The sequence below is a fragment of the Halichondria panicea genome, chromosome 1 (assembly GCF_963675165.1).
Source record: "Halichondria panicea chromosome 1, odHalPani1.1, whole genome shotgun sequence".
Classification (NCBI taxonomy): domain Eukaryota; kingdom Metazoa; phylum Porifera; class Demospongiae; order Suberitida; family Halichondriidae; genus Halichondria; species Halichondria panicea.
In genome coordinates this window covers 17,386,617-17,411,471 of record NC_087377.1, presented here as the reverse complement: position 1 = coordinate 17,411,471, position 24,855 = coordinate 17,386,617, and the positions used below count along the sequence as shown (strand labels likewise).

Genomic DNA, 24,855 nt, shown 5'->3' with positions numbered 1-24,855 from the left:
CGGTATGTCTAAATTAACGAAGGTTCTCCAGGCAAAATTTGTTATATCTTTCGAGACAAAGCCGCGAAAATAATACTTTTATCCGCGGCTTAAAAACGAGTGTAATACACAATACAAAATTAATGCACAATTAAAAATAAATTAAATCATTCTATAGTCCTCCTAAATGATAGGCCAACGACTCAGTGACTTCTTTAGAGGCCTCCACACTCCTGCATGCGTGGGGGAAATATTCATTATTACATACGTAACTAGGGGCAAGTAAACAGAAGGGGGGTTTGCAGTAGAACATCTTTCTAGGTATGGTCAAATTGGCATCTCCCAAATATGAACACATTGATGGTACCGCTTGAAAGGTCGTTTTCAGAAAATCAAAAAATCGTTGAAATTGAATACACGGGAATTAAAGTTGGGCAGCTGAAAATTCACCAAACCATTGATTAAACAGAGGGATATAGTTGAACATAATTATTTCAACAGTCATAACTTGTGATTAACCAACAGCTTGCAGCATCATGCACGCACATCAACACAAACGAACCTTGAGAGAGCTTCAAATTCCATACCCATCTTAGAGCACTGAGTGACAATCTCAGAGTAGAGTTTGTGCAGCTGATCTGGATCCACAACTGACGAGGTGCTCAGGAGACGCAGACACTCCACCTCGTCAAATAGCTTCTTATACGTCACTCTGTGTGTGTGGTGTGGTGTGGGTGTACGTATGTGTATGTGTGGTGTGGGTGTGTGGTGTGTGTGTGTGGGTGTGTGTGGGGAGGAGTGTGGGGATGTGGAGTTTGTGTGCGCCACTAGGCCTACGAGGTGGTTTTTTTTTATCATGTTTATCTAGAGGTGGTTAGCTAGTACCAACCACCACTACCGACCAGTGTGGCACATCCCTGCATGTAATAATATTGTAACGTTATACTTACTGGACTGCTTTGAAGTGCTTGGCCGTGTCCTTCTGCCCACCCCTCACACGATTGACATGGCTCACTGCTTCCTGTCGCGAGGTCTGCAAGTTCAGGATGTAGCCATCGGTGGTCTTGCGCAACTGATTCTCTTTAGCCAGCTGTTCCTCGAGATATTCAACTTTCTCAAGAGCCTGTAACGAAAGAAAAGTAGACATATTACTTTGTAGAGGCTATGGCCTCTTCTTGATTATAGCTAGGTCCCCATCAATTCAAAAGTACTAGAATCGGCTCTGTAACTAGAGTTGTGATGGTCCAAATTCAACGATTTTATGATTTTCTAAAAACTTAAAAGGAGACCTTTCAAATGGTGGTATCAAAATTCATATTTGAGAGATAAACGTATTTGCCAATTTCGCAATACCATGGATAATAAATAGCCCATGGTCCAAGGCCGAAAAATGAGAAATTAGGGCCCCGATGAAATGTTGGATTTGCAAATGATGGTCTCTTTCTAAGCTTTCAGAAAATGCTAAAAATGTTGACATTGGATCAACATTACTAAAGTTATGGCTGCTGAAAGATGTTCAACTGGAATACCCCCCCCCCCCCCCCCCCTACCGTTTAATCAATGTTTTGGGACTCTTTCTGCATGCCAATGTAAAGTTTAGTAGGAGCCTGCTCAGATGGTATGCTCAAATCCCAAATTTGGAACGGGACATAATTTCCTATTTATAATTGGAAAAAGATCATGCATGGACTAGCCACACTGTAAGTAGTAAACTAACAGTGCGATAGGCGGCTGTGACGTCAGTGCTTGATTGCTTCACTAGCATTGGACGACCTTTCTTCTTAAACGCTGGTAAGTCAGCTCCGATAGTGTCCCCCTCGTCCTCGCCATGACAACTACGCCCACTCTCCGCCATCTTGTCTGGTGTGTGTGTCTTGAGAGGAGCTGCGTCTTCCTCCTCTGCTTGTCTCTGTCGGTACTCCACCACCGCCACTGAGATCTTCCGACGTGGTCCCATCAATCTGTGTGGTATGTGTGTGTGTGTGTGTGTGGTGTGTGTGAGTGTGTGGGTGTGTATGTGGGGGGGGTATGTGGGGGTGTGAGTTAAGTAATTTGGTCGAGTCTAACCACTGGAAAGGGGAGGGGACTACAGAAAAAGGTTTGACATGCAACATGCAAGTTCAAAACGAAAATCAAAAGCTGATATCTATCTAAATATGTAAACTTAACACTCTTTGCCATTTAAAAAAACTGTCTATATAGTTACACTAGCTCACGTGATTCCGATTCTCTTGAGTTCTTCGTCAGTTAGACTGAGGAAGGACTGGAAATCTATTTCTTGATGTTCAAACACTTCAATGTATTTCTCCAGATTCAACTCTGTCAGAAACTCTGCCAACTGACGATCCACAACTGGCTCTGAGAATGGGAATGGAGTTAAGTACAGAGCCTGCACTGTACATGTAGCTGGTTGACTTATGTTTTCTCTTGCACAATCATATTTTATGATTGCAACCTAAGATGCTCTCCACACACCCACACACCCACACACTCACACCTTCTTCGGACAGATCCTCATCTCTATCTGGCATCGACATCTATACACGAAGTAAATTATACAAATGAATTGATTGTCACACACACACCACCCACACCCACACACACACACACACACACACACACACACACACACACACACACACACACACACACACACACACACACACACGCACACGCACACACACACACACACACACACTGTTACAGTATAACACATAACACGCATGCATTCAGTCAGAGCTACTAATAGTTCGATTGATAAATAACTACATACTAGCGACGAAAAGCTTCGACTATAACATTATTTTGAAATGGACTAGCGCATACTCAAACTCACAGCTGCTCTGAGAAGACGTCTTCTTTGCTGGCTAGTCATTTCCTGAGCAGCCGGGGCACTCGCTCTGCGAGCAGCTGTAAATATGCATGAGTCAGCATTTTTTCGTGTACACAAATTTATACTCTAAACCTGAGCTACCGTATTACTAGAATATTTTGCTGGTGAAAAACCTTTGCGAATGAGCCAAACAGCAGAAAATTTGACCCTTTGCGATCTAGCTATTGCGTTCTGGCAAGGTTCGTGTGTATTTACTAGTAATAGGTTTTGCAGATTTTATTGTTGCAAATTGATCAACCATCACAAAGTTTGCAAATGTTTGATGCTCGCAAAACATTCTAGTAATACGGTACCCTGCAAGCTGCATAGAGTTATGTGTCAATGTAGCATGTACTCAAGGAGGAGCCAAAAAATCATTATTGTATACTAAATACGTGATGGTCATTAAAATTTAACTTAAAACGTATGAAGCAAAAAATACTGCTTAAAAAAACTTTTTTTTTGGCATGTATGCAGCTTCTCTTTACCCACCAATGTAGTCATGAGGCAGACTCCAGCGTGGTCCAGCGCGGCGTCCCAACATCTCCTGGATGCTCTTCTTGACGATGAGGCTTTGCTGGTACGTCTCCGCATCTTTGGCACCCGAGAAGAGATCTCCCTCTCCATCTTTGCCCCCATCATCGTTGTTAGCGTCCGGGATGGAAGGAAGTGTACCAGAGTTGTCTGTATGTGTATGTAACAAGAAAAACATGCATGAATCGTAATCGGGGTTTCGAATGCGAGGTTAATCAATTGCGAATGACACTGTACAAGATTGTGTAACTATTGCAAAATTGGACGCGCATGCTCACTCTTTGCGTGTCTTTAGATTGCGATTTTATGCAAAGAAAACTAGCAATTTACAGTCGAAAGAACGTCGCATTCAAAACCCGATATACAGTATATATGATTCTCAAGTTTCTAGATACTGAAATCTATTTTTATTTTTGTCTTGTAATAATTATGACTATGGTATGATATTTTTTGACCATGAAAAATAGATCCAACATACGCAGCTAGACGATCATTGCCATGGTAACGAGCACCCTCCTTTTGTGTACGTACCTGGGGTTTGCTTGAACATGAAGATGGCATTGTCCAATAGCGTGGCCGTGCGGACGTGGTGATGCTTGTAGGCAAGCGAGCGAGCAGTCTCCCCGTTGTTGTCCACTGCACTCAAGTCTGCGTCCTGTGTGGAGTGTGTGTGGGCGGGGTGTGTGTGTATGCGCTTGTGTGTGTGTGTGTGTGTGTGTGGAGTGTGTGGGTGGAGTGTGTGTGTGTGGTGTGTGTGTGGGGGGGAGTAGGTGTGTGGGGAGGGTGTGTGGTGTGTGTGTGTATGCGCTTGTATGTGTGGAGTGTGTGTGGGTGGGGTGTGTGTGTGTGTGTGTGTGTGTGGGTGTGGAGGTAATGACGGCAGTGGTTAATATTACGTAATACTTCAGTATGCCACCACTATCTGATATTACACATCAGCCACTACATAATAAGTGTACTTTGAACTGTGCAAACGTTATAATTATAATAATACAAACCCACGCAGTTCTCGATCAATATCTGTATACATGTAATCTATACCTGGCAGGCAGGCACCAGAAATTCAATCAAAACAGCAATGAGCATGAATTTCAATCCCAGTAGAAGAGTAATACATAATGCACATCGCCAAAGTTAATGTTCTACAAACCGGTCAATTAGTGTAGTTTTCAGAAATTTGATCAAAATAGGCAATCCCAAGAGAAATTTCCACTCTAGAGACTTAATTTACTCACACGGGCGACAAGGATCTCGTGTTTCAATTCTGATTTTTAATTTTAATCCCATGTGGGTAAGTGCATGAGGGAAGAGCTCCACTAGACACTATAGACGGCAATGTATTTACTATAATATATAACTTACACAGGCGACCAGGACATCGACGATGATCTCATCACCTTCAATGCAGGCTTGCATGAGGGCAGTGTAGCCGTGCTCATAATCCCTGGGGGGGGGGGGAGAGGGGGAGGGGTAACGTCATTACCGTATAGCGGGTAATTTTTTTCGTTTAACTTTATTACGTGCACTGCGTTCCGGTAAACCATGCCTACACATTTTGGCCTACTAAAATAACGAATTTTTTACCCCATCGAAAATTACCCGCTAATTTTTAAAGTAACACACCTTGAAACACATACCACACACTTAAGCTTTTAATTGCTTGTAGCAGTGGGAGAGGGAGTGTTGGAATTCAACATAGCTCCAATAACATAAAGCAATGAGGCGCTCTACATTGTTGTTAAACCTGACCATAGTGGTCACTAGCTTCCTTCACCGGCCTTCGAAGAGAAAAGAAGAGATGAAGTGCGGCCTGGGATCGAGGCTAAGTGGTCACCTCTTGGGAAGTCTAAGAGGTGGCCTGGCCTTCGAAGAGAAAAGAAGTGATGGAGTGCGGCCTGGGATCGAGGCTAAGTGGTCACCTCTTGGGAAGTCTAAGAGGTGGCCTGTTGAAACGAAAACTTTAGGGGGCTCATTAACTATGTTATTATAGACACTGTTAGTACCACTCAATATACATCGGTATTAAGTAACACCTCATTAACTAACGAGTGTATAGCAATATCAATTGCCACTTATTACGATGAGCCAAAACAGCAGAAAATTTAACACTTGTGCAATAAAAATTTTACATTCTGGTACAAGTACTGGTAGAGGGTTGGCGTTTTTATTTTTTAGCTCACAAAATTCGTTTATGTTTGAGGCTCGCAAAACATTTCATATATCCAGTAATTAATAATTATGTGTAGCTTCTCACGTACTTAAGCTCGATATCGGCTCCGGCCTCTAACAGCAGCTGTACGGCAGTCTGGTGACCTTGCCTCACAGCATGCACCACGGCAGAGTAGCCATTAGTGTCCTGGGAGTCGATCTCTGCACCAGCCTATACGAGGAAACAATTACCAAACACATGGGTTAATAACTGACCTACGTACAATAAGTTATGAATTTTGCATAGCGGAGTGCCTCCTCTAAATATTGTCCCAACAAAGACACCTCACACCACACACACACACACACACACACCCTCAAACCACTCATTACCCACACCACCCTCACACACCACACACACACACACACACACACACACACACACACACACACACACACACACACACACACACACACACACACACACACCCTCAAACCACTCATTACCCACACCACCCACACACACTTACCCACAGACATCCACACTAATCACACACACCACCCACTCACCTGTAACAGGAAGTAGCACACAGACTCGTTCCCACATCCTGCGGCCACCATGAGAGGTGTGAGTCCAGAGGGGGTTCCCCTAGATGGTTCCGCCCCCGAATCAAGCAGCAAATTGACGACAGTGTCATGACCAACGTAGCACGCATACATTAGGGGGGTCCATCCAGCTAGGGGGGGGGGTGGGCAATAGAATAGACAGATGCGTACATTAGGGGGGTCTATCCAGTTAGGAGGGAGAGGGACAGTTAATGAATAATTGAATTGAAACAGATGCGTTTGAGATTCCATCTGGAACAGCCCACAGGAATGTTAATTAGAGCTTCAGTGGCTTTTGTTGTGATAAGATAAAGGAACAATGTTACAGGCCGGGAACAAAAGATCCATAGATTAGTTTTACAGCTATATCGCCCCGGGCCGTATACAGTGTACAGTGGGTTATTTTCGTATGGTGGTATTTTTCGTATTGTGCAAAAATCTACTGCAATAGGTTCAACGTCACTATCCTGAGCTGTACGAATATTTACTTGTAATTGTGGGCAGTTCATACGAAAAAAATGTCACCAACGAAAATTATCCACTGTACGGTATAATTATTATACTGAAATTTCGCCGCACACACACGCACACACCTACACACACACACACGCGCACCCACAGACACACACACACACATACACCATTCATTATTTACGTTTGTTTCTTTTGTTGTAGTCGGTTCCACCTTCGATGGCGTCTTTAACGCTCTGGTAGCTACCGATAGCACAGGCCGAGTGCATATCCAGGGGGGTGGGGGGTGTTTTCGGGTCATCGTAGATACGGGATGCTAGATACAGCGTCTGATCAAGGAGATTATAGTAGTCAACCTCGTGTGGCTCACTACTCTTGGACATCTACAAAAAAGTATTAATTAATTAAACAATAGAAATACCTCTCACCTTTGCAATTTGATAGCTAGCTCTAGCTCTAGCTGTAGCAGCTGCTCTTTCTTTATAGCGTGAAGTGCCAGGAGAACTGGTACACACGTACACCTAGTTACCTCTCACCAAATGCAGTGCACATGCAGAACAGTAAAAGGTTACCAATTAAAAGAAGCTCCACATTTCCGGCGTTTATTCTGCTCATCCTTGACAAACCTGCTCTCAACACATTTACCAATGCATTATTCACTAAACAGTTTAACGATCCTTCAGTAGAGGAACTGACAGCTCAAAGACTATTAATCTTTAGGGCAGATGATATGAGTGAGTACTCTGCTGTGCGTGTGGGGAAGTTGAAGCTGAAGGGAGGCAAGGGAACGCTGGGTGGTAAGAAGAGGAAGAGAAAGAGACACCACTCCAAATCAGAGGAGACTGGGGAAGGACCACTGAGACATGGTATAAAAAGAAGAGAGAATAATAAATTAACCATGCACATCTGTTTGTAATAGTACAAGCTCCAGTGGGAAATCCATATACGTACGCATACAGGATCACCTTAATTATTTTGTACACAGTCTCACAAATTTTTCTGGCGCTGTAATTACGACAACTTTATAAGTACGGCATTAAAGGAGTCCATGTTTAAGTTACTAGTGTGTTCTCTCTCTGTGCATGTACAGGCAGCTGGCGACAGGTGTCAGAGCTGATGGAGGCCAAAGACAAGGCAGTGTTTGAGGTACACACAGGTGGTTATATCATCGCCCTGGACACGGGATACTTCACTGTGGGCGGTACCAAGGAAGAGGGTAGGTGTAATTTGGTGAAGAGAATTGAATTGCAAATTTTTTTCTAAGATTATTTGTTCGCTCTCTTTGGCTGTCAATAACTTTTTTTGAAGAAAATAATAATAATAATTTTGATCCAATCAATAATTATTTATTTGCACCATAATTATTATTTTAGATCGTAAGTATTCCAGGCATACATTACCCCACCCCCTTACACAGGCGACCAACCAGATCCTGCCGAAGTATTCACTGTGGTACGTGTGTCCGACAACAAGATAGCGCTGAAGACAGCTTTTGGTCGCTATGTAAGTGTCAACTCAGCGGGCGAGCTGATTGGGCGCTCAGAAGCTGTGGGACCTAGGGAGACGTGGGATCCTGTGTTTGAGGAGGTGGGTGTGGCCTAGTATTGTACTAATTCGCTAAATAATAATTATTAAAATTTTAACGAAACTGAAGTTATGGCCGTTCAAAAATGCTCTATTTAACGTTACTTCATTTTGAGATTTAGGCATATAGCCCACCACTTCGCGAATTCTGTCCACTTCACTTACAAGCCTATATCGTAGATGAAGTACCTTTAATATATGTATATGTATGCCCACCCCCTGACAGAGTAAGCTGGCATTGTGTGCGTGCACTCATCGCTTTGTGACCGTGACTAGCGACCATAAACTAATGGCAAGTAGCGAGCAAGCCAAAGAGAAGGAGATACTTGTGGTATGTGTGTGTGTGTGTGTGTGTGTGTGAAGTATTACACGCCCAATGTGATAATTAATATCAGGAAACAATCCAAATCAACGCAATATAGGGCCCTTGAGATTTGATCCAGTAACCTACATGATGTACTACGGTACATAGAATCACTGTTGCCCCCATAATATTATTAAAGTCTTAAGAATAAAAATTATGCTAAATATCATTTAGAGTGTGTGTGTGTGTGTGTTATACTTCTACAGATGTATACGGACATGTCCGGGATCAAAAAGGTCAAAACGGACACGGAAACGGAAGCGGAAGAAGCCACTAAAGACATGAAAGGCTTTGAAGTGGGATACGTGTAAGTAATCGTTAACCTGCAAGTAAATTGGTATTAATTTTTATTGCCTTTTTTAGTCGCAATACTTCATCACACATCTACCGTACCAATTGATCAGACTAGGCGTCCAATAGTGATTTGTGGTGATGGAAATCCTTACCAGGCTAGTATTGCAACAGCTAGAGAGTAAACTACAATTAGGTTGCCAGATGCACTTTAATATGCCAAACTGAAAGGGGAAATGATGTTTAGGAAATTATATTTTGGCCATTTCTGATTCTACAAAATTTAGTGCAGATCTGAGAAAATAAAGAAAGACAGAACCTAATCTACCTAAAAAGGGAAAGTTGGGTCGTCGCCCGGTTTCCGTGAAACTTCGTTTCAGATGCACTTTAAACTTCATTTCACAGAAACCGGGCGACGCCCCAACTTGATTATGTACTTGTGGTATTCAAAATTTAGGGAAATTACTAACTGATTTGTAAAGAAATGAAGAAAAGTCCCCCAAGAGGGAATCAAACCCACGCCTAATCTATCATCTAATCTACTAAGCCACCACCTTAACCACTAAGCCACACCTATTCTGTCCCTAGTTATTACACCTCTTACAGTCAGGAGTCAGGAGTTCATGTACTCCTGATACAGTGGACTACAACTTGACCCCTCCCCCCACACATACACCCACACAGGAAGAAGTTCCAGAGCTTCCAAGACCGCAAACTGAGAATCAACGATGGAGGCACTACTGATTTGAGTAAAGCACAGGCCAAGGGCAAACTGCACGAGGCTCTACTGGACAGGAGGGAGAAGATGAAGGCAGACAGATACTGCAAATAGCTCCAGAAATACTTACTAGTCACTATCACCTTTTCCTATAATTATAATCCTCTGTATGCACATAATTATAATAAGTATTATTTAAAGAAAAAATAATCGGCTATAGAAATAAAATTAGCTAAATAGAACGATGCTATTAATTACAAGCACTTGTCTTTATCGATCATGCTTCAGTTCAACTGTTCAATTAAATTTTAATAAAGATTATTATATAATTTTATATGTGCGTACATGTATGTTGTAAGATTAATGATCAGAGATTATGATTTGGAAGTAGATAATGTTTTGTGGATCTTTCTCTTTCGAGTGTAAGGTTTGACCACTTGTCCACTGGTGTCGTCTAACTGAAGTGTGTGGGCGGGCTGTGATGGTGTGACGGTGTGAGGGGTAATCAACACAGAATAAGGCACGCTGCTACTAGACAAAGAGTCATTGACAGTTCCACTTGTACGAGTTGGTGGTTGGAGTTTTGGTCTCTTGTTGTCTTTGGTCATTTCTTCACGAAACTCTGACTGTGTGTGTGACCGTGGTCCTGCGTTCCACACGCTACCAAACGAGGGTAACCTACAGAGGGGGTGTGGCCAGTAATCACATGATATGCCAACGCTAACGGTACATATACAATAAGTAGATCATAATTATCAATGGGCAGTTAGGATATACATAGAGTACATGTAGTCTTGGTAAACACACGCAGTGAGCCACCCACACCCACACCCCCACACACACACACAGAGGGCGTGTGGCCAGTGATCACATGACATACCAACGCTAACGATATATATATATATACAAAAAGTAGTTACAATGACAGCTCAATAAGCAGTTATTATATAAGAGTAGCCCTGGTGAAAACACACATACACGCACACACACACACACACACACACACACACACACACACACACACACACACACACACACACACACACACACACACACACACACACACACACACACACACACACACACACACACACACACACACACACACACACACACACACACACACACACACACACACACACACACACACACACACACACACACACACACACACACACACACACACACACACACATCCATATACCCACACCCCCACACACACACACCAGTTCTCGTCCTCCTTGATTCCTCTGTGTCTCTGCAATGCCAGCTGGAGGTGGAAATCGGCACCCACCCTTCGTGGGTTCTTACCAACATGTCTTAGTCGCTCTCCTAAAGGGAAGGAGTAGATTACAATTTGCAGTGGTCATCCTTGGGCGTACCAACAGTGGCTGTATACATGTATGTAATATAGAGGGTGGCCTGTTAATTACCACAAGTCCAAACATAATAATAGAGACTTTGGAGAATATTAACCTGGCTGTATTATTATAGAAGAGAGCCTGCATAATTATAGCCTTATGGTGACTAAAACAGACTGACTTCACTGTACCAAACACATGCTATGGAGACTCAGGGGCAGGCTGTTAATAAAAATGTTATACCCAACAAATATCACTCACTGTGTTTGATGAACTCCTCCTCTGAGGGTCCAAAAGTCAGTCCTCCATCTTCATCCTCGTCGTCTTCTCTCAACCAGGGAGGCGTGGCACCAGTGTGCACATTGCCACGCCCACTTTTACGGCTATCAGTAGCAACAACTGGTGGTTGGTACTTTGAGCAGTGTGCAACTGGACGAGTGCTGTAGGGGAGGAGAGATAGTGTGGAAGTCAGGGAGGAGGGTTAAGGATTATTATATCACCTGGTAGTCTGGTTCCTGGTTTTGGAATGGGACTTTTGGAAGCTGATTGGAGGCTGGGATGATTCAGGAAATGCAGAACAAGCAAGAACGTGCTACTCACAAAATATAATAATTTAGAGTATCATAATTATAATTATAATGTATCAAGTACTCATTGTACAGTCTATATACGCAACAATTATATTAGTGGTCGATGCTAGCATATGTTGGATACAGTGCTCATGTTGACTGATCACATGACACACACCTCCATGGCAGTGACGGCTTGCTGCTCCTCGGCTGTCCTCACTTCATCTGCAAGCTGAATGAATTCATAAAAGTAACCACACTCAAAATCAATCAGGTACTACATTCAACCTGTGCACGCACTAATTAAGATAATCACCTCATTATACTTATTATACAGCCACTTTGCATCCACACTGAACGTAAAAGCAACTACATAAACACCTCTGTAACGGACACTTTGGGGAACAAGGTTTTCACCATTATACAGAGATGGCCTTTGTTGAGGGGTTGTGTTTTATCAGGAGCTCCTGGTTTTATACACAAACTGTTCGTTTGGGATCTTGTTGCCTGGCTTTTATAAATAAATAACATACAACGAACCATTTTCACTCTCTCTTCGTCCTTCCGCTCCAGCTCCTCCAGTGCTGAGGCCACGCCCACTTTATAGCGGTCGTACTCGGCAGGGAACAAGAGTAGGGTTGCTAGGTGACGTGTCTCCGCTCCCACCTCCCACCAGTACCGACGAGTGTTCTTGTGATGGTCAGGTCTATCAGTGTGTGTGTGTGTGGGCGTGTGTGTGTGTGAGGTGTGGAGTGTGTGTGCTTTAATCTCTTCAAAAATAATACTGACATATCTAATATTTCATGTGCTCTAGATTCGAAGTGATGGCCTTTTTCAATTCTCTATCTCAATTCAACAGGCAAATATTTTTCCTCTTTTGTGTCCTTATTGTCTAGAAGTAACGTACTTGTTCATATGCTCAATTAGACCACCCCACTGGACGGAGGTGTTGCCGTCGGTGATGTGTTTGGGTACCTCTAGTCCACAGCAATGACACCACACCTTGGCCCCAGGCTCCAGCTCTCCAGCCAGCACCACTGGGCAAGACACACACTGACGAGCAGCCTGGGCCTGTGGGGAGGGGCAATACAACCTTACTATATCAGGGATAATAGGGAAGAGTTAGTGTCCTCCATCTATTAATACGCATGTTGCCCACACTGTACTAACCACCTACCTCTAGACAAAAATAATTACATCGTATGCTTATAAAGTGGCAAAGTTGCGTGTGAATGAATTGAAAATAGCCACCACTTGGACTACAATAATGTAAATAAGTCGCTGCTTTTCATACGAGACTAGTCACTAGTGTATGCAAAACAAGTGTATGGTACTCTAATTATGGGAGAAATATCCAAGGGGCACATCAAGTACGGTAGATTTGATTAATAGATAGTACACCTTCTTGAGAAATTTTCCCATCAGTATTTTCAGTTTGCTGATATGCTTTTTGGTGAATATGTGTTTCCTTCCCTCTTCGTGGTTCCTCTTGCACACAGAGCAGTACCTCCAGCCATCATCCACACTTGTAGTAGCCTCAGATGCAGCCATACTATATCTAGCAGCTATAAATATATACAGTAGCTGAATTCTCATCAGTTGTTTTACCAACTAATGATGATCTTTCCCCCTATTTCCGGACACAGTTTTTTCAACGACGACCTTTCCCCTAATTTCTTCTATTGAAACAAATCCGCTCCTGGCCTCTGATTATGATGCCATCCATGCACTGAGTGGGTGGGTAGAAGGGATGCACTTTGCATATAAATTTATACACACTTGATAAAATAAAATAAAAAGTAGTTCAATTCAGTTCTGTAAATTAACACTTCCCAATATCTGGCTCCAATTCTGTAAACATAACATAACATTATCAAAAGATACACAACATGTATGAACCACACAACCTTTTTTAGCAATTCTGCAAACACGCTCCGCCAGATCTGCATCACCTTGACTTATAAAAGCTTCTATTAACATTTTGTGCGATGCCATAAACCCGTTGGAGCGATGCCATTGGTCCAAAACACTCTGTGCTTTCATTACAGGACCAGTGAGCTGTCGATCGCTGTTAATGTCTATAATGTAGCCTTTTTGAACTCCCAAACTCATCGCCAACTCTTTCCAATTTGGAACAAAATCAGCAATTTTTTTGAGGTGTTCAGATGAGCATTTTCTACTCAGCAGTGACTCAGAAACACCAACATGGTCAACGATAGACACATACGTAGGACCTACATACAACAGTAAATACATGCAATTAATGAATGCCTTCACTTACAATCACTAGCTTCACTCCGGGATGAGTGTGTGGACAAAGAGGGGGGTCTGGAGGGGGGAACTTCAACATTGAACTCGATTTCTTCTTCTGTTCCCTTCACTCCAAATGTGCACACCTGATGCTGTTCTGAGGTCCCGTGGATGGACATAGAGAACCATGGAGGATACAGTGATGAGGTACCACGTTTCTTCCTCTTTGGCAGGTCTAAAAACTCTTTCTTGATCTGCAGAATAATATAACTATAAACAACCACAAGTTATAGAGAGTAGCAGCTTATTACAATGCAAGGAGAAGAATCGAGTATGATCTGTACTTCAGTGCTTTTGGGTAACACAAGCTCAATTTTGTCCGCAGACAGACGAGTATGACGTGGCGTGCCATAACGTTGATTATCTTTGTAATCTCTTTTCAGATATTCTTCAAACTCCTAAAAAGTAATGATAATGAGTACAAGGAATTTAGACAAACACATAATATGAAGGTTTCTTACATTTATGTACACATCACTGTCCAACGAAGCTGTAAAGATGGCACGGCAAGAAGGCACCAGAAAATAGTACAGGCAGACAACATACAAACTCTTTTGCCCTATAAAAGGAAAAAGTACTGATTGGCACAATTAACAGTTTTAATCCACTCACTCTTCTTTCTGCGTCTTGCAAGCAGTCCGAAGCAAAAGTGCCGCACTGATACCGAGACCTCCCGACTTCCAGCAGAAAATGGTTGAACTTTAGCAGACACATCCTTAGCTTCTTCCATGAAAATCCATATGTTTTGCTTTTTCCGAACAGTAGGCTTATCTTGGCTTGTGAGAAATATGATGTCATCGTTCTCCTCGATATCAGCAAAGACCTTAATCTTAAGTTCAACCTCGGTTTGAAATACATACGGTGGGTGGAGCAGGTAGACAGGGCTGATGGGCTCATAATCAGAGGGAATTTCGAACGGACCCCCTAGACATGCTTGAACAGTCACAGAAATATTACCATGACGGATTGCGTTAGGAGGAATGATGACATGAATTCCTTCACCGATGATATCAGCTCCATGATGGTCGACATTTTCTCGAAATTCCCTCCGTGAGAACTTAACTGGAAGGTAATCAGGCTTAATCGTTGAGGAACGCTTCCAACCTGGAATGATAAACGATTATGATAAATACACATAATTAATTTTAATTACACATCAATTGTAAAAATTACGCATCAATTGTAAAAATACCATGAGAAGTTGTGTGAACAGTAGCAGCAGTAGTATTTGCACTGTCAGCAGTATTGTTTGCACTGTCAGCAGTGCTAACTGTGTCAATGTTACTAGCAGTACCGATACCAGAGTCCTTGATGGTAGATGCTAGAGAAGAAAACTTCCCAGAATCGGCTGACTCAGTTTCAGAGGGCGTTTTGTCATCATTGTCATCATTCTCAGAGGAATCATCAGAGGAATATGTTCCCAATTCACGTTTTTGATTTGGATGACTGGAGCTCATATCACATTCACTATCGTTGTCTGAATCTGAAGGTGGTATTGTTGATACTGAACTTTCTATTTGAGAGTCATCATCAGATTGATTAGGTGTGGAGTCAGAGTCGCTTCCATTGTCACTGCTTGAGAATGAATCAGTACTGCTGGCAATTGATATAATTTCTGAGTTGTTGTCATCACCTATATCCGAACGAATTGCTTGCGTTAGGAATGTCATTTCAGTCGATCCTGTTGACTGATGTCGAGTACTTGGGTTAAAAATATACTTCCTCTTTTTTTTACGTTCATACGGCTCAAAACCTTCTCCACCTGATTTTTTCTGAACAGCTTCTCCTTCATATGGGTCATACAGTGTAGTATCAGGATCTAAGGGTTTGCGTATCTTAAGCAAAGTACGAAACCTGGGATGAACATGTGGATGATGAACCATCTCATAGCATTCCTTACATTTACAGGCCAAGGTAGCATGACAGAATCGATAAAATGTGCGATTACAATTTTTATTCTGACACATATAGCGACCGATACCAAACTCTTTGTCTCGACGGAGGGCATCGTATTTTACACCACACCCTTTGCACATAGATACACGCTTTGTGGTGAGGACTTTTCTCCACCAATACTGCCTACAACGGAGACAAGCAAACTCTCGAAGTTCATATACCTCATGAAGCAAGTTGTGCTGTCTGAGAACAGCCTCTGTTAAGAGAGGTTGTCCAGGGTCAACACCACCTTCAAGGATTTTGTTCTGGTCTTCCTTTTTCATAGATCGCAATACTTTTCTTGAGCTGTGAGCTTTGGCATCTTTGTCTCCAGTAATTGTTGCCTGCATGTACGTATAATTATACAATAATAGCTAGCTATACTCCTTACTCGGCAGAAATTTTGCTGTATGTTTTCCAGTGCTTTCTTGACGCCACTCCAGGAACCGATTACTTCGAAACGAACACCAGTACGCATAATTTGAATATCGATTCTACATCGTGTATACCCTCCTATCGCTCTGCACATTGTAAAGGATCCGATTACTTTCAAATTGGTATTTTTCACTCAACTCCAGACGTTTGATGAAAAATCCCTGTATCAACAGCAAGATTAAGACAAGACATTCATTGTGTCATAATTATATTAATTTTATTATTTACCTCTTGATGTGTTGCCATAGCTAGCTTTGCTGGTATACTGCTGGTATCTATCTATGCCTCCTGCTTTTATATCAGTGTTTATTTCAGGGGTTTGGCACAACCCCTAATTACATCATTAGAAACACTGTACTATGTCTATCATGCATTATGACTATAAATAATTATCATAGAGCTGCCATTTATGCACACATGCACAATATCTAAGTGTTCTCATCATTAACTGCATGGTTTTGCTGGATTGTATCATGATCTAACTCTTCAATCTATGATTGTATACAGCTGAGCAGTACAGTAAGTAAAGCACTGACAGTTTGTGTAAGTTAAAAAAAGGAAGGGAAAACTACTGTCAATAAAAAATGTCTATTTATTGGAACTAACTAGCTAAAGTGTTGGAGCGATATGCAAGAGTAGATATTATAACACAGGTACTACTCTAGTTGGGCGTGGCTCGACCGTCCTCCCGTCAAGGAGACGGTCGGGCCACGCCCAACTAGTACTACTCTTGGCTATGTTTTGCTAGTTCTACTGACGATCTTTAGGCTAATGAAAAAGCTTAGGCCACGCCCCATTATCAAATGACAAATAGATAACGGACCAATCAGATTTCTATTCCGCAAGCAAATTCCTCCTCCATTTTGTCATTGTATTTTGTAAAGCTTGTGACAAGTCAGCTTCTTGGTCAGTTTTATGTGACATTCCCTCGTGACAGTTGAAAGCCAAGGCAATGAGTAGTAAGTTTCGAAGCGGTTCTTTTGAACTAGAAGTGGGTACAAGCGCCTCCAAGCGACCTCGCTACGAGCACACAGAAACGGAGATACTACACGTAGGAACAGAGCCGACAGACGTAGAGACGGTTACTATCGCTACTGAAGAGGTGGTACCCAGTTCACAGTTTGAGATAGAGATAAGTCAGAGTGATGATGGGGAGAGTGTGGAGCAGCTACAGGCCAGTGACTTGGGCCCTAACTTTGGCCTTGTGCATGATACCCAGGTAACACACACACACACAGTTCACACCAAGTAACATATAAAAACTTAGCACTTAAAAACTAGCACTTAAAACGCCTTTTAAAAGTATCTGGCTTCTAAGACGTTTCGTTTTGTACTATTTTCGCTTTCGTATTACATGGTTAGAATTTGCATGATGGTAACTACCTCCCAAATAACGAACACACACACACACACACACACACATACACACACACACACACTTGTTGTTCCTGCCCACTCACACAGGAGGTCCACACGCTCACTAGCGATGATGGTTTGCCCTCTGACATGACCTCTGAGGATGGCTCCACCCTCAACGCTATAGGCCACGCCCTCATCCAGATGCAGCAAGGTGGACAGACCACCCCCTCATCTCAGTTCCTCATCACTAGGAGCACCTCTTCTGGTTCAGAGTCTGGCCAAAATGGTGAGTAATGGAGGCCAAATTTATCAGTGTGACGATACATTTTTTGGGGCAAATCCAAAAGTTATATATAGGCTTCGATAAGTTATCCAAGTGCTTGTACATACTAATTACATGTAGAACCATGAGTATTATTGCTAATGTTTGAGGTTTCTTGGAAGTGGTGTTGAAAAATGTTAATAGTCAGTTTTTATTATGTTGTTGTGTGTGTTCAGGTCCTCTGTATGTGATGATCCCACCATCCAGTAGTGCTGAGATACTGCATGCAATGGGTCGACCTATAGCACCCAAGATGAGTGGGATATCAACTATGGATTATCACACGGCCGACCCTATCGTTCAAATGCAGTTGTGAGTACACAGTTCATGTGATTGCCTACCTCTGCATAACATGTATGACAGTATGTGTTAGGGAAAGCATCATTCTTGCTACATACAGTATTACTAGAATATTTTGCTGTTGGTGAAAACCTTTGCGAATCAGCCAAATCGGCAACCCTTTGCGATCTAACTATTTCGTTCTGGCAAAAATTCGCATATGCTCGCTGTAATACGGTAACTGTGAGGAGTGTTGTTATTATGGTGGTTGGTTTGCAGGTCTGGGGATATGGCCGCCAACAGGGAAGCTCAGAGGAAGGCTACACACAATGAAGGTGCTGCAAATTCAATACTGAAAGTTAGAGTGTACAACAGATGTACATGTACTTACGTGGTCATAATCAAATAGAAGCATTTCCCACAAAATACAAATTTGCCACTTCTAAAACTAATAACTTATTTGCTGTGTGGGGGCTATCCATCCATGCTGTAAACGTCTAAGTATGCCTTGATTTTAATTTTATACTGTACAGTAGGTGTACGCGCGCGTGTGTGTGTGTGTGTGTGTGTGTGTGTGTGTGTGTGTGTGTGTGAGGTCAAGATTCATTCATTTTGCCAATTGGCTCAGCTTCATTGTACATGCCCTAAACACGTTAATTACCGGTTGTTGTTGTTCTTCCCACGCCCAGTTGAGCGTCGGCGTCGAGACAGGATCAACGAGCTCATCAAGGTACTGGCTCAGATAGTGCCTGCTTGTCAGAAGAAAGACGCAACTACTGGTTCCATTGTCGGGGTGAGTGTGTGTGTCTGTGAGTGTGTGTACTAAAGTACTATTGGAAAAGCCATCGAAATATCTACTAACTTGGTTTTCGCAGTCCTTCATTTTTCAGTTATAATTTTGTTTCTATTAGAAAAGTACTAGCCCTCGAAATGTCTGGTTTTTTTAAGCCTAAATTGCTAAGCATGCATTAGTGTAGAGCCCAGTGTTATGTTAGTTACTAGTAGCATAGAATCCAGCAGAGGCCATCGTATATAACACATGATTGTAGTTGCACATAATATTAATATGCTAATAGTTAAGCATGTTTTTTTTGTATCTCCACGTACATGTCTCACCCTCACGTCATGTTTCCCTGACTGCAGTATGTGTACAGCAAGGGAACGGTACTGGACAAGACAGTCGACTACTTGAAAGAGCTCGTGTTTCAAAACGAACAACTCACAGCCAGTGCCAAAATCGCAGAGAAATCAACCAACGCTTTAGCAATGCTTCAAAACCAGATCCAAGTCCTAGAGAAAGAGAACGCATTTCTTCGAGCACAGATTATCCAGTTTGGAATCGATGCAGCTGCTTCCTCTGGTCAAAAGCAACCTAACCAGCAACTTCTAAACTCTCCTCTGGCCCAGAGTCTCCTCAACACAGTAGTGACCCACTCACCACCGACCACTTCTGTCTCCCCTCCACAACAATCCACACAACAAACTAACAATGTAGCAGCACAGCAACTACTACTATCCCTGGCGCAGAACCTCACCAACAGCCCTCTGTTGACCTCACTGGCACACAACCAAACACCAAGTTCTATCTCATCCCTACAACAACTAGGTGGCATTGTCTCCAGCCTGACACCTTCGCAAGCACAACCTATGCACTTGTCAGCTTCGTCACAATTCTCTCCTCTCTTACAATCATCGCTGCCGACTGGAGCCTCTAATCCAAACACACCACTCTTAAGCTCACTCGTACAAACTCTATCCTCTATTGCGAGCACGACCACTTCTCCGTCCACTCCTGTACCGAAATCCTCCATGCTGTCACAAGCCAACAACAATGGCGGTGGTGGTGGTGGTGGTGGTCTCTCTGCCGCGGCTGCTGCTAGTCTGCTCAACACTCTGATTCTGGCTCAGAATGTGCTCACAAGCAACTCAAGTGCTGGTAGCCCCGGGCAAGATTCAATGTCTATGGAAACGGTGGACCAATCCTCTCAACAGTAGTGTACAGTATATTATAATTGTGGACTGTTTATACTGTTCTAGTTTTAACGTGTGTTTTTTAGTAATCTCTCCTTCACTTACTATAGCTACATTGTCAGTATTATTATGTATACATAGTTTTTATACATGATATTTGTGTGGAGCTCTTTGAGAAAAATATTGTAGCAAAGCCCATTTATATGTAACCACGCCCATTATAATTATGTGCAGCCTAGCCTCCATCTCAAGCCGCACTTCCTAGAAAGTTGGCCTGGTAAATTTTATCGACTGCTTTCGCATTAGCTATTACTGGCATTGAGAAGAACCTTCATCAAGAACAAGCTAGGTACGTGTGTATAATGTGTAGTTATGCAGTGCAATGAGTCCACTGTGTACTATTGAATGTACAGTACACAGAATGGGAACCTAGCATGCTTACTAGTCTGTATGTACATGCACGTACTTGTGTACAAGGTATGCTTCAATGTATGCAGTTTAGGTGTGTACAGGGAAACGTGTGTCAATTGAGAACACTAGCTCACAATATTTGTACATGACATTGTACAGTACGTGTACCAGACCCTTCATCACACTACCAGTTTGAATGTGTCCATGTGTTGTTTATCCTGGCTACAGAACACTGACTCAGGACGAGGAGGACTTTGACAAGTTTCTGGAGAGTGCCAAAGCTCAGCAGCTCTCACTCTCCACAAAAGGTATCACTTTAACTGACTCTTACGATTATTCTAGTATTCATAATGTAAGTACGTACATATTGTATACCAGTACATGTGTTGTGTGTGGTGTCCCTTTATCATAGTTGAGCCATTTTGCATTTAGCCAGTATAAATTATAGCTACTATTATCATGTTATTTCCACACCCCTTACTTCCTAAGCCCTCAAACTTCCACTCGGTGTGACTATGACCATGTGACTCTTTAAACCCTCAGTTCCCGAGCCCCACCCCTCACTGGTCTGTCTCGGAAGAGGAGATAGACTTTGTATTCTGGGAGAAGGCGTCCACCCTACCCTCGGACAAGACCCCAACCAAGGACCTGAACTTGTTATGAGACTGTTAAATATTATTTTGTCTGTTTTTGTACTATTTTCTGGCAATGTAATTATGTATGTACCACTTCATGTCATCATAATAACTTTATATGCGATAAAATTCTGTTGCAACTTAATTTTCTCTTACCTGCTTATAACGTGCAAATATTTAAGGCGTGGCTTCCGGTAAGCAGTCATTCCGCGAACATTGTGCAACGAAAAGAGGCCTATCCACAAAATATAAATGCCTCAAAAATTTCGCTCTATACGGTATTTAGCACTTATAGATCAACAGTTCGAATAAAAATAAATGAAATATGCGAACTTAATTATAAAACTTTTTTCAAAAAGATTGTTAACAATGCACAACATATTACAATAACTAATTAATCGCTTATACAAAAGAAATCAACTGTTTGAACAAAATTACGAAATGGTTTTGTCTGTCCTCCGGCTACAATAACCTCTCCACTAGGAAGTACTGAGCATGTGCAGCGGTATCGTGCAGTAGGCAGGTCTCCCACTTTCACCCACCTCCTGGTGTCAGGCTGGTAGAGGTGGATCGATGAACTTGAGTTGTCTCTGTCGTCCTGTCCACCAACGGCTAATAGTGACCTCCCAATACTGAGAGGAGCTGACCACACGAGTGGTACTTCCTGTAAGGTCTGCCAGAGAGTGGGTGTGTCCAGGTTGGAAAGGGCCTTTGCGATGAGTTCATTGAGGTCGACGTGATGCACTGTCTTGGTTATCCCAGTGTGATCCCACCCTCCCATTAGGTAGAGGGTGTTTCCTATGAGAGTCGATTTCAGTTCTGATAGTGGGTTAGGTAGTGACTGAGCAATGTACCATCTTCTTGATGCCACGTCCAACACCTCCACAGTGGAGGTACGTCCTTTATCATCATCCCCACCAGCTACAATGATGTGGTTGTTGAAGGAGACAGCTGTTGAGCAATCACGAGCAATGTTCATTGGTGGGTACGGGTGAGTCCATTCCCCTGATTCAAACGCTGCAAGCTGATTGGTGCGTTTTTTGTTTCTTGGATCATATCCTCCCACCAGCACTAGTCGATTAGCGAGTGATGTCATAGCAAAGAACCTGGCAGTGTACTCTGGTAGTTTGGTCCATTGATCTTGCTCGAGCTTCATCACTGTACACCTGTCACCACCAAAATACACCGTGTCACCGATAACAACACTCTGTACCAAGATGCCCATCTTGATTGGCATGTCTTTTCCTCTTCTCCATTTCAGAGTGAGTGGAGGTCTCAACTCTCTGGGAGGGGGGCCCTGAATAATGAATGAGTGTAATTAGGATAGTGTCTACTAACAAGCGAGTGTTACTTGTAGCAATAATTGCATGCACACTAAATCACTTTCTCTAATGTACTAATCTCACCTGTCTCTGCTGTTGAATTATGGCGTCTCTCCTGACCAGCTCAGCATCTTTGTGCCCAATTTGTTCCCTGTGTGCCTGTACAGGGGAACGTTGGTGGAAATCAAACACAGACATGAATAACATTAGAGAAAATTCTACAACAGAACGAGAACAAACAACAATCTTCACTAAAGGAAGTACATAATTATAGGCACACTCAAACGGAGGTGTATTTAGCAGCTTAGCATGATTTATACAATAGCATCAATTGTTGAGGTATAATACTATTGTTGGAATCTCATCGACACACTTAGCTACATGTACGCAAACAAATATCATTATTGTAGTATAATACTAGCGTATAAGAGTGTGTGCATTTGGTGACTACTATAATACCTGTAAGAGAGCGGCCCTCTCAACTAGAGCAGCCTCTCTCTGGGAAATGAGATCAGCGATCGTTGACTCTTGTTCACTGAGTCGTCTGTCCTTGTCAGCAATCACACCATCTTTGGTGGCAGCATTAGCACGGACACTATTCAATATCTGTATAAAAAAAGGTTATCAACATGCTAGCTTGTTGAACAAAATAGCTTATAATAAACAAAATAAACTGGTTCTGCTGACCTGTTGCTGTCTAGCCAGCTGAATATCTTTGTCCGCTACTTCCTCATCTTTTTGAACAAGTTGATCGTCTTTTTGTGCCAGTAGTGCAACGCTCTGTTCGAGTTGGTTGTCTTTTTGCACTAGAAGTGCATCTTTCTCAGTAAGTTGCTCATCTTTCTGTACTATTTGCTCATCTTTCCTCTCCAGTATCCTGTCCTTCTGGACCACCTCTCTCTGAAAACAGAGTACAGCATGCAGTGTCAGACCCTTGCACCTACTAGCTCACTGGACTGGACTCACCTGTAGAGCCTCTATCCTCTTCTCCTTTGCCCTGAGGGTCCTGGCAGTCTTCACTCGTCCAATGTCCAGCTGGAGCAGTCCTCCGTCCATCTCCCTCTCCACCTCCTCCAGAGACGAGAGGAGCTCAGCGGTGGTCGGTCTTCTCTCTGGGGTGTTGGCCAGACACTCCCTCACCAGACCAAACAGAGGGTGCTCACGTCCACCCGCCAGACTCCTCTCAAGAAGAGCCGTGTAGGGACCTCGACGCTCAAACTCTGAGCGAGCCAGGAGGTGGTCTGGGTTGTTGGGGTCGCTGTACGTGGGGGCAAGGAGATCTCCTGGAAACACCTAGTCCAATGACACGAGTGAAAGAACATGTGAATACTGACTGTCGTGATTGTTTTTATGTATGTCTGTATGTCTGGAGAAAATGAGTGCACGTATATTCACAATCATACATACAAAATGCATTTGCTGAAGGTCAACAATATTAAAGGGGGATCTCCCCAACACATACAACCACAATACTTATAAGGTAATTCACTGCATGAAAGGTCACCAGGAATCTAACCTATGAATATCATTAACTACACACGTACTTGTGTGAGTGCAAACAGTTGTAGCACTCCGAAAGAGAAGACGTCCAGACTGGGTCCGTACACACTGTGACCTCTGTCAGAGAGGGCCTCGGGCGGCATGTACACCAGTGTCCCAGGAAACCTCGTTAGAGTCCTGGCCAGTCGACCAGGCTCCAGATTCACGATACGAGAGTTACCAAAGTCGGTGATCTTGGCTCTCAGAGATGCCGTCAGCAGGACGTTCCTGGCAGTGAGATCACGATGGACCACGGACTCACGATGCAGGTGGAGCAGCCCTCGAGCCACACAGACCAGAATGTACTGGGTGACAGAGAGGGGGATGTTGGGGGTGGACTCCAGGAGATCGTCCAGACTTGAGTCCAGTCTCTCCATGACCAGGAGGGGCAGTCGAGAGCCAGTCACGAAACACAGCCCAATGAACTGGGTGATGTTGGGGTGACGGATGCGAGCCATGAGTCGACACTCTCGGCGGTAGTTCCCAGCTAGGTTGGCCACTCCACCACGCTCGTCCGTCTCCAGGAGAACCTCGTGGATCTTCTTGGCTGCATACACCTCACCATTGATCATCACCTGTGCATGGAGGCAGTCACACTTGAATAGCTAGCAGATACACTAGAGACAGAGCACAGAAACAGAGCATGCAGTGACTGACCTCTTGAACAGAGCCATAGGAGCCAGTTCCTAGAGCTCTCTCCTCTCCAAAGTGCTCCACATTCTCCAGCACAAACTCCCTCAAGTCAGCATCATCTCGCAAAGAAAACATTGGTAGTTAAGTTGACTCAGCTAGCTAGCTTGACAGCTACACAAGATACGCCCCTTTTCTTATTCAATCACA

General features: G+C 43.1%; 6 protein-coding genes across 7 annotated transcripts; 2 read left to right on the top strand and 4 right to left on the bottom strand.

The window, feature by feature from the left end:
• Positions 1 to 23: 23 nt before the first annotated feature.
• LOC135352369 (uncharacterized) lies at positions 24 to 7,223 on the bottom strand. 2 transcript variants are annotated; one of them, XM_064551550.1, is made up of 14 exons: positions 7,039 to 7,223; positions 6,795 to 6,993; positions 6,104 to 6,270; positions 5,644 to 5,765; positions 4,748 to 4,829; positions 3,917 to 4,040; positions 3,344 to 3,535; positions 2,816 to 2,889; positions 2,477 to 2,516; positions 2,196 to 2,337; positions 1,697 to 1,940; positions 930 to 1,102; positions 542 to 691; positions 24 to 212 (listed from the first exon to the last, which is right to left on the bottom strand). In XM_064551550.1, exons 2-14 carry the CDS (start codon positions 6,991 to 6,993, stop codon positions 152 to 154), a joined length of 1,770 nt encoding a protein of 589 aa, XP_064407620.1. In that variant the 5' UTR covers positions 7,039 to 7,223; the 3' UTR covers positions 24 to 151. The 2 variants fall into 2 exon arrangements, with proteins under 2 accessions (XP_064407620.1, XP_064407619.1); XM_064551549.1 differs by having other exon boundaries at positions 6,795 to 6,995; positions 7,048 to 7,223.
• Positions 7,224 to 7,282: 59 nt separating this feature from the next.
• LOC135352368 (protein FRG1-like) lies at positions 7,283 to 9,893 on the top strand. The gene is made up of 6 exons (XM_064551548.1): positions 7,283 to 7,476; positions 7,701 to 7,826; positions 8,028 to 8,197; positions 8,421 to 8,525; positions 8,765 to 8,865; positions 9,534 to 9,893. The coding sequence occupies exons 1-6, from the start codon at positions 7,341 to 7,343 to the stop codon at positions 9,679 to 9,681; spliced, it is 786 nt and encodes a 261-aa protein (XP_064407618.1). The 5' UTR covers positions 7,283 to 7,340; the 3' UTR covers positions 9,682 to 9,893.
• Positions 9,869 to 13,146, bottom strand: LOC135352367 (centrosomal AT-AC splicing factor-like). The gene is made up of 8 exons (XM_064551547.1): positions 12,899 to 13,146; positions 12,405 to 12,568; positions 12,038 to 12,203; positions 11,676 to 11,729; positions 11,429 to 11,481; positions 11,190 to 11,368; positions 10,794 to 10,899; positions 9,869 to 10,245 (listed from the first exon to the last, which is right to left on the bottom strand). Exons 1-8 carry the CDS (start codon positions 13,091 to 13,093, stop codon positions 9,942 to 9,944), a joined length of 1,221 nt encoding a protein of 406 aa, XP_064407617.1. The 5' UTR covers positions 13,094 to 13,146; the 3' UTR covers positions 9,869 to 9,941.
• Positions 13,147 to 13,248: 102 nt separating this feature from the next.
• LOC135352366 (uncharacterized) lies at positions 13,249 to 16,818 on the bottom strand. Its single transcript, XM_064551546.1, has 9 exons — positions 16,406 to 16,818; positions 16,134 to 16,338; positions 15,000 to 16,086; positions 14,420 to 14,911; positions 14,269 to 14,366; positions 14,059 to 14,205; positions 13,779 to 14,001; positions 13,405 to 13,731; positions 13,249 to 13,348 (listed from the first exon to the last, which is right to left on the bottom strand). The coding sequence occupies exons 2-9, from the start codon at positions 16,269 to 16,271 to the stop codon at positions 13,320 to 13,322; spliced, it is 2,541 nt and encodes an 846-aa protein (XP_064407616.1). The 5' UTR covers positions 16,272 to 16,338; positions 16,406 to 16,818; the 3' UTR covers positions 13,249 to 13,319.
• A 195-nt stretch (positions 16,819 to 17,013) lies between these two features.
• On the top strand, positions 17,014 to 20,274 carry LOC135352324 (uncharacterized). Its single transcript, XM_064551495.1, has 6 exons — positions 17,014 to 17,396; positions 17,642 to 17,822; positions 18,035 to 18,170; positions 18,417 to 18,472; positions 18,827 to 18,930; positions 19,281 to 20,274. The coding sequence occupies exons 1-6, from the start codon at positions 17,130 to 17,132 to the stop codon at positions 20,130 to 20,132; spliced, it is 1,596 nt and encodes a 531-aa protein (XP_064407565.1). The 5' UTR covers positions 17,014 to 17,129; the 3' UTR covers positions 20,133 to 20,274.
• Positions 20,275 to 21,428: 1,154 nt separating this feature from the next.
• LOC135352314 (serine/threonine-protein kinase TAO3-like) lies at positions 21,429 to 24,832 on the bottom strand. The gene is made up of 7 exons (XM_064551478.1): positions 24,673 to 24,832; positions 24,021 to 24,590; positions 23,443 to 23,769; positions 23,164 to 23,376; positions 22,936 to 23,082; positions 22,561 to 22,635; positions 21,429 to 22,451 (listed from the first exon to the last, which is right to left on the bottom strand). Exons 1-7 carry the CDS (start codon positions 24,781 to 24,783, stop codon positions 21,549 to 21,551), a joined length of 2,346 nt encoding a protein of 781 aa, XP_064407548.1. The 5' UTR covers positions 24,784 to 24,832; the 3' UTR covers positions 21,429 to 21,548.
• Between the last annotated feature and the right edge of the window lie 23 nt (positions 24,833 to 24,855).

Bases quoted from the DNA above. Each gene is read 5' to 3' on its own strand.
- LOC135352314 (XM_064551478.1), bottom strand. From the start codon at position 24,783: ATGTTTTCTTTGCGAGATGATGCTGACTTGAGGGAGTTTGTGCTGGAG. The intron at 24,591-24,672 runs GTCAGTCACTGC...CTCCATGCACAG, and splicing joins CCTATGGCTCTGTTCAAGAG to GTGATGATCAATGGTGAGGT. The intron at 23,083-23,163 runs GTCAGCAGAACC...TTTTTTATACAG, and splicing joins AGCTGGCTAGACAGCAACAG to ATATTGAATAGTGTCCGTGC.
- LOC135352369 (XM_064551550.1), bottom strand. From the start codon at position 6,993: ATGTCCAAGAGTAGTGAGCCACACGAGGTTGACTACTATAATCTCCTT. The intron at 4,041-4,747 runs GTAAGTTATATA...CACTCCACACAG, and splicing joins TCGATGTCCTGGTCGCCTGT to GACGCAGACTTGAGTGCAGT. The intron at 2,517-2,815 runs GTGAGTTTGAGT...CTTCGTGTATAG, and splicing joins GACGTCTTCTCAGAGCAGCT to ATGTCGATGCCAGATAGAGA.
- LOC135352368 (XM_064551548.1), top strand. From the start codon at position 7,341: ATGAGTGAGTACTCTGCTGTGCGTGTGGGGAAGTTGAAGCTGAAGGGA. The intron at 7,827-8,027 runs GTAGGTGTAATT...CCCCTTACACAG, and splicing joins GGGCGGTACCAAGGAAGAGG to GCGACCAACCAGATCCTGCC. The intron at 8,866-9,533 runs GTAAGTAATCGT...ACACCCACACAG, and splicing joins GGCTTTGAAGTGGGATACGT to GAAGAAGTTCCAGAGCTTCC.
- LOC135352366 (XM_064551546.1), bottom strand. From the start codon at position 16,271: ATGTGCAGAGCGATAGGAGGGTATACACGATGTAGAATCGATATTCAA. The intron at 14,002-14,058 runs GTAATAAGCTGC...ATTATTCTGCAG, and splicing joins TCGATTCTTCTCCTTGCATT to ATCAAGAAAGAGTTTTTAGA. The intron at 13,349-13,404 runs GTTGTGTGGTTC...TTATGTTTACAG, and splicing joins TTGCAGAATTGCTAAAAAAG to AATTGGAGCCAGATATTGGG.
- LOC135352324 (XM_064551495.1), top strand. From the start codon at position 17,130: ATGAGTAGTAAGTTTCGAAGCGGTTCTTTTGAACTAGAAGTGGGTACA. The intron at 18,473-18,826 runs GTGCTGCAAATT...TCCCACGCCCAG, and splicing joins GAAGGCTACACACAATGAAG to TTGAGCGTCGGCGTCGAGAC. The intron at 18,931-19,280 runs GTGAGTGTGTGT...CCCTGACTGCAG, and splicing joins CTACTGGTTCCATTGTCGGG to TATGTGTACAGCAAGGGAAC.
- LOC135352367 (XM_064551547.1), bottom strand. From the start codon at position 13,093: ATGAGAATTCAGCTACTGTATATATTTATAGCTGCTAGATATAGTATG. The intron at 12,204-12,404 runs GTACGTTACTTC...ACACACTGATAG, and splicing joins CTAATTGAGCATATGAACAA to ACCTGACCATCACAAGAACA. The intron at 11,730-12,037 runs GTTCGTTGTATG...GAATTCATTCAG, and splicing joins ACGAAGAGAGAGTGAAAATG to CTTGCAGATGAAGTGAGGAC.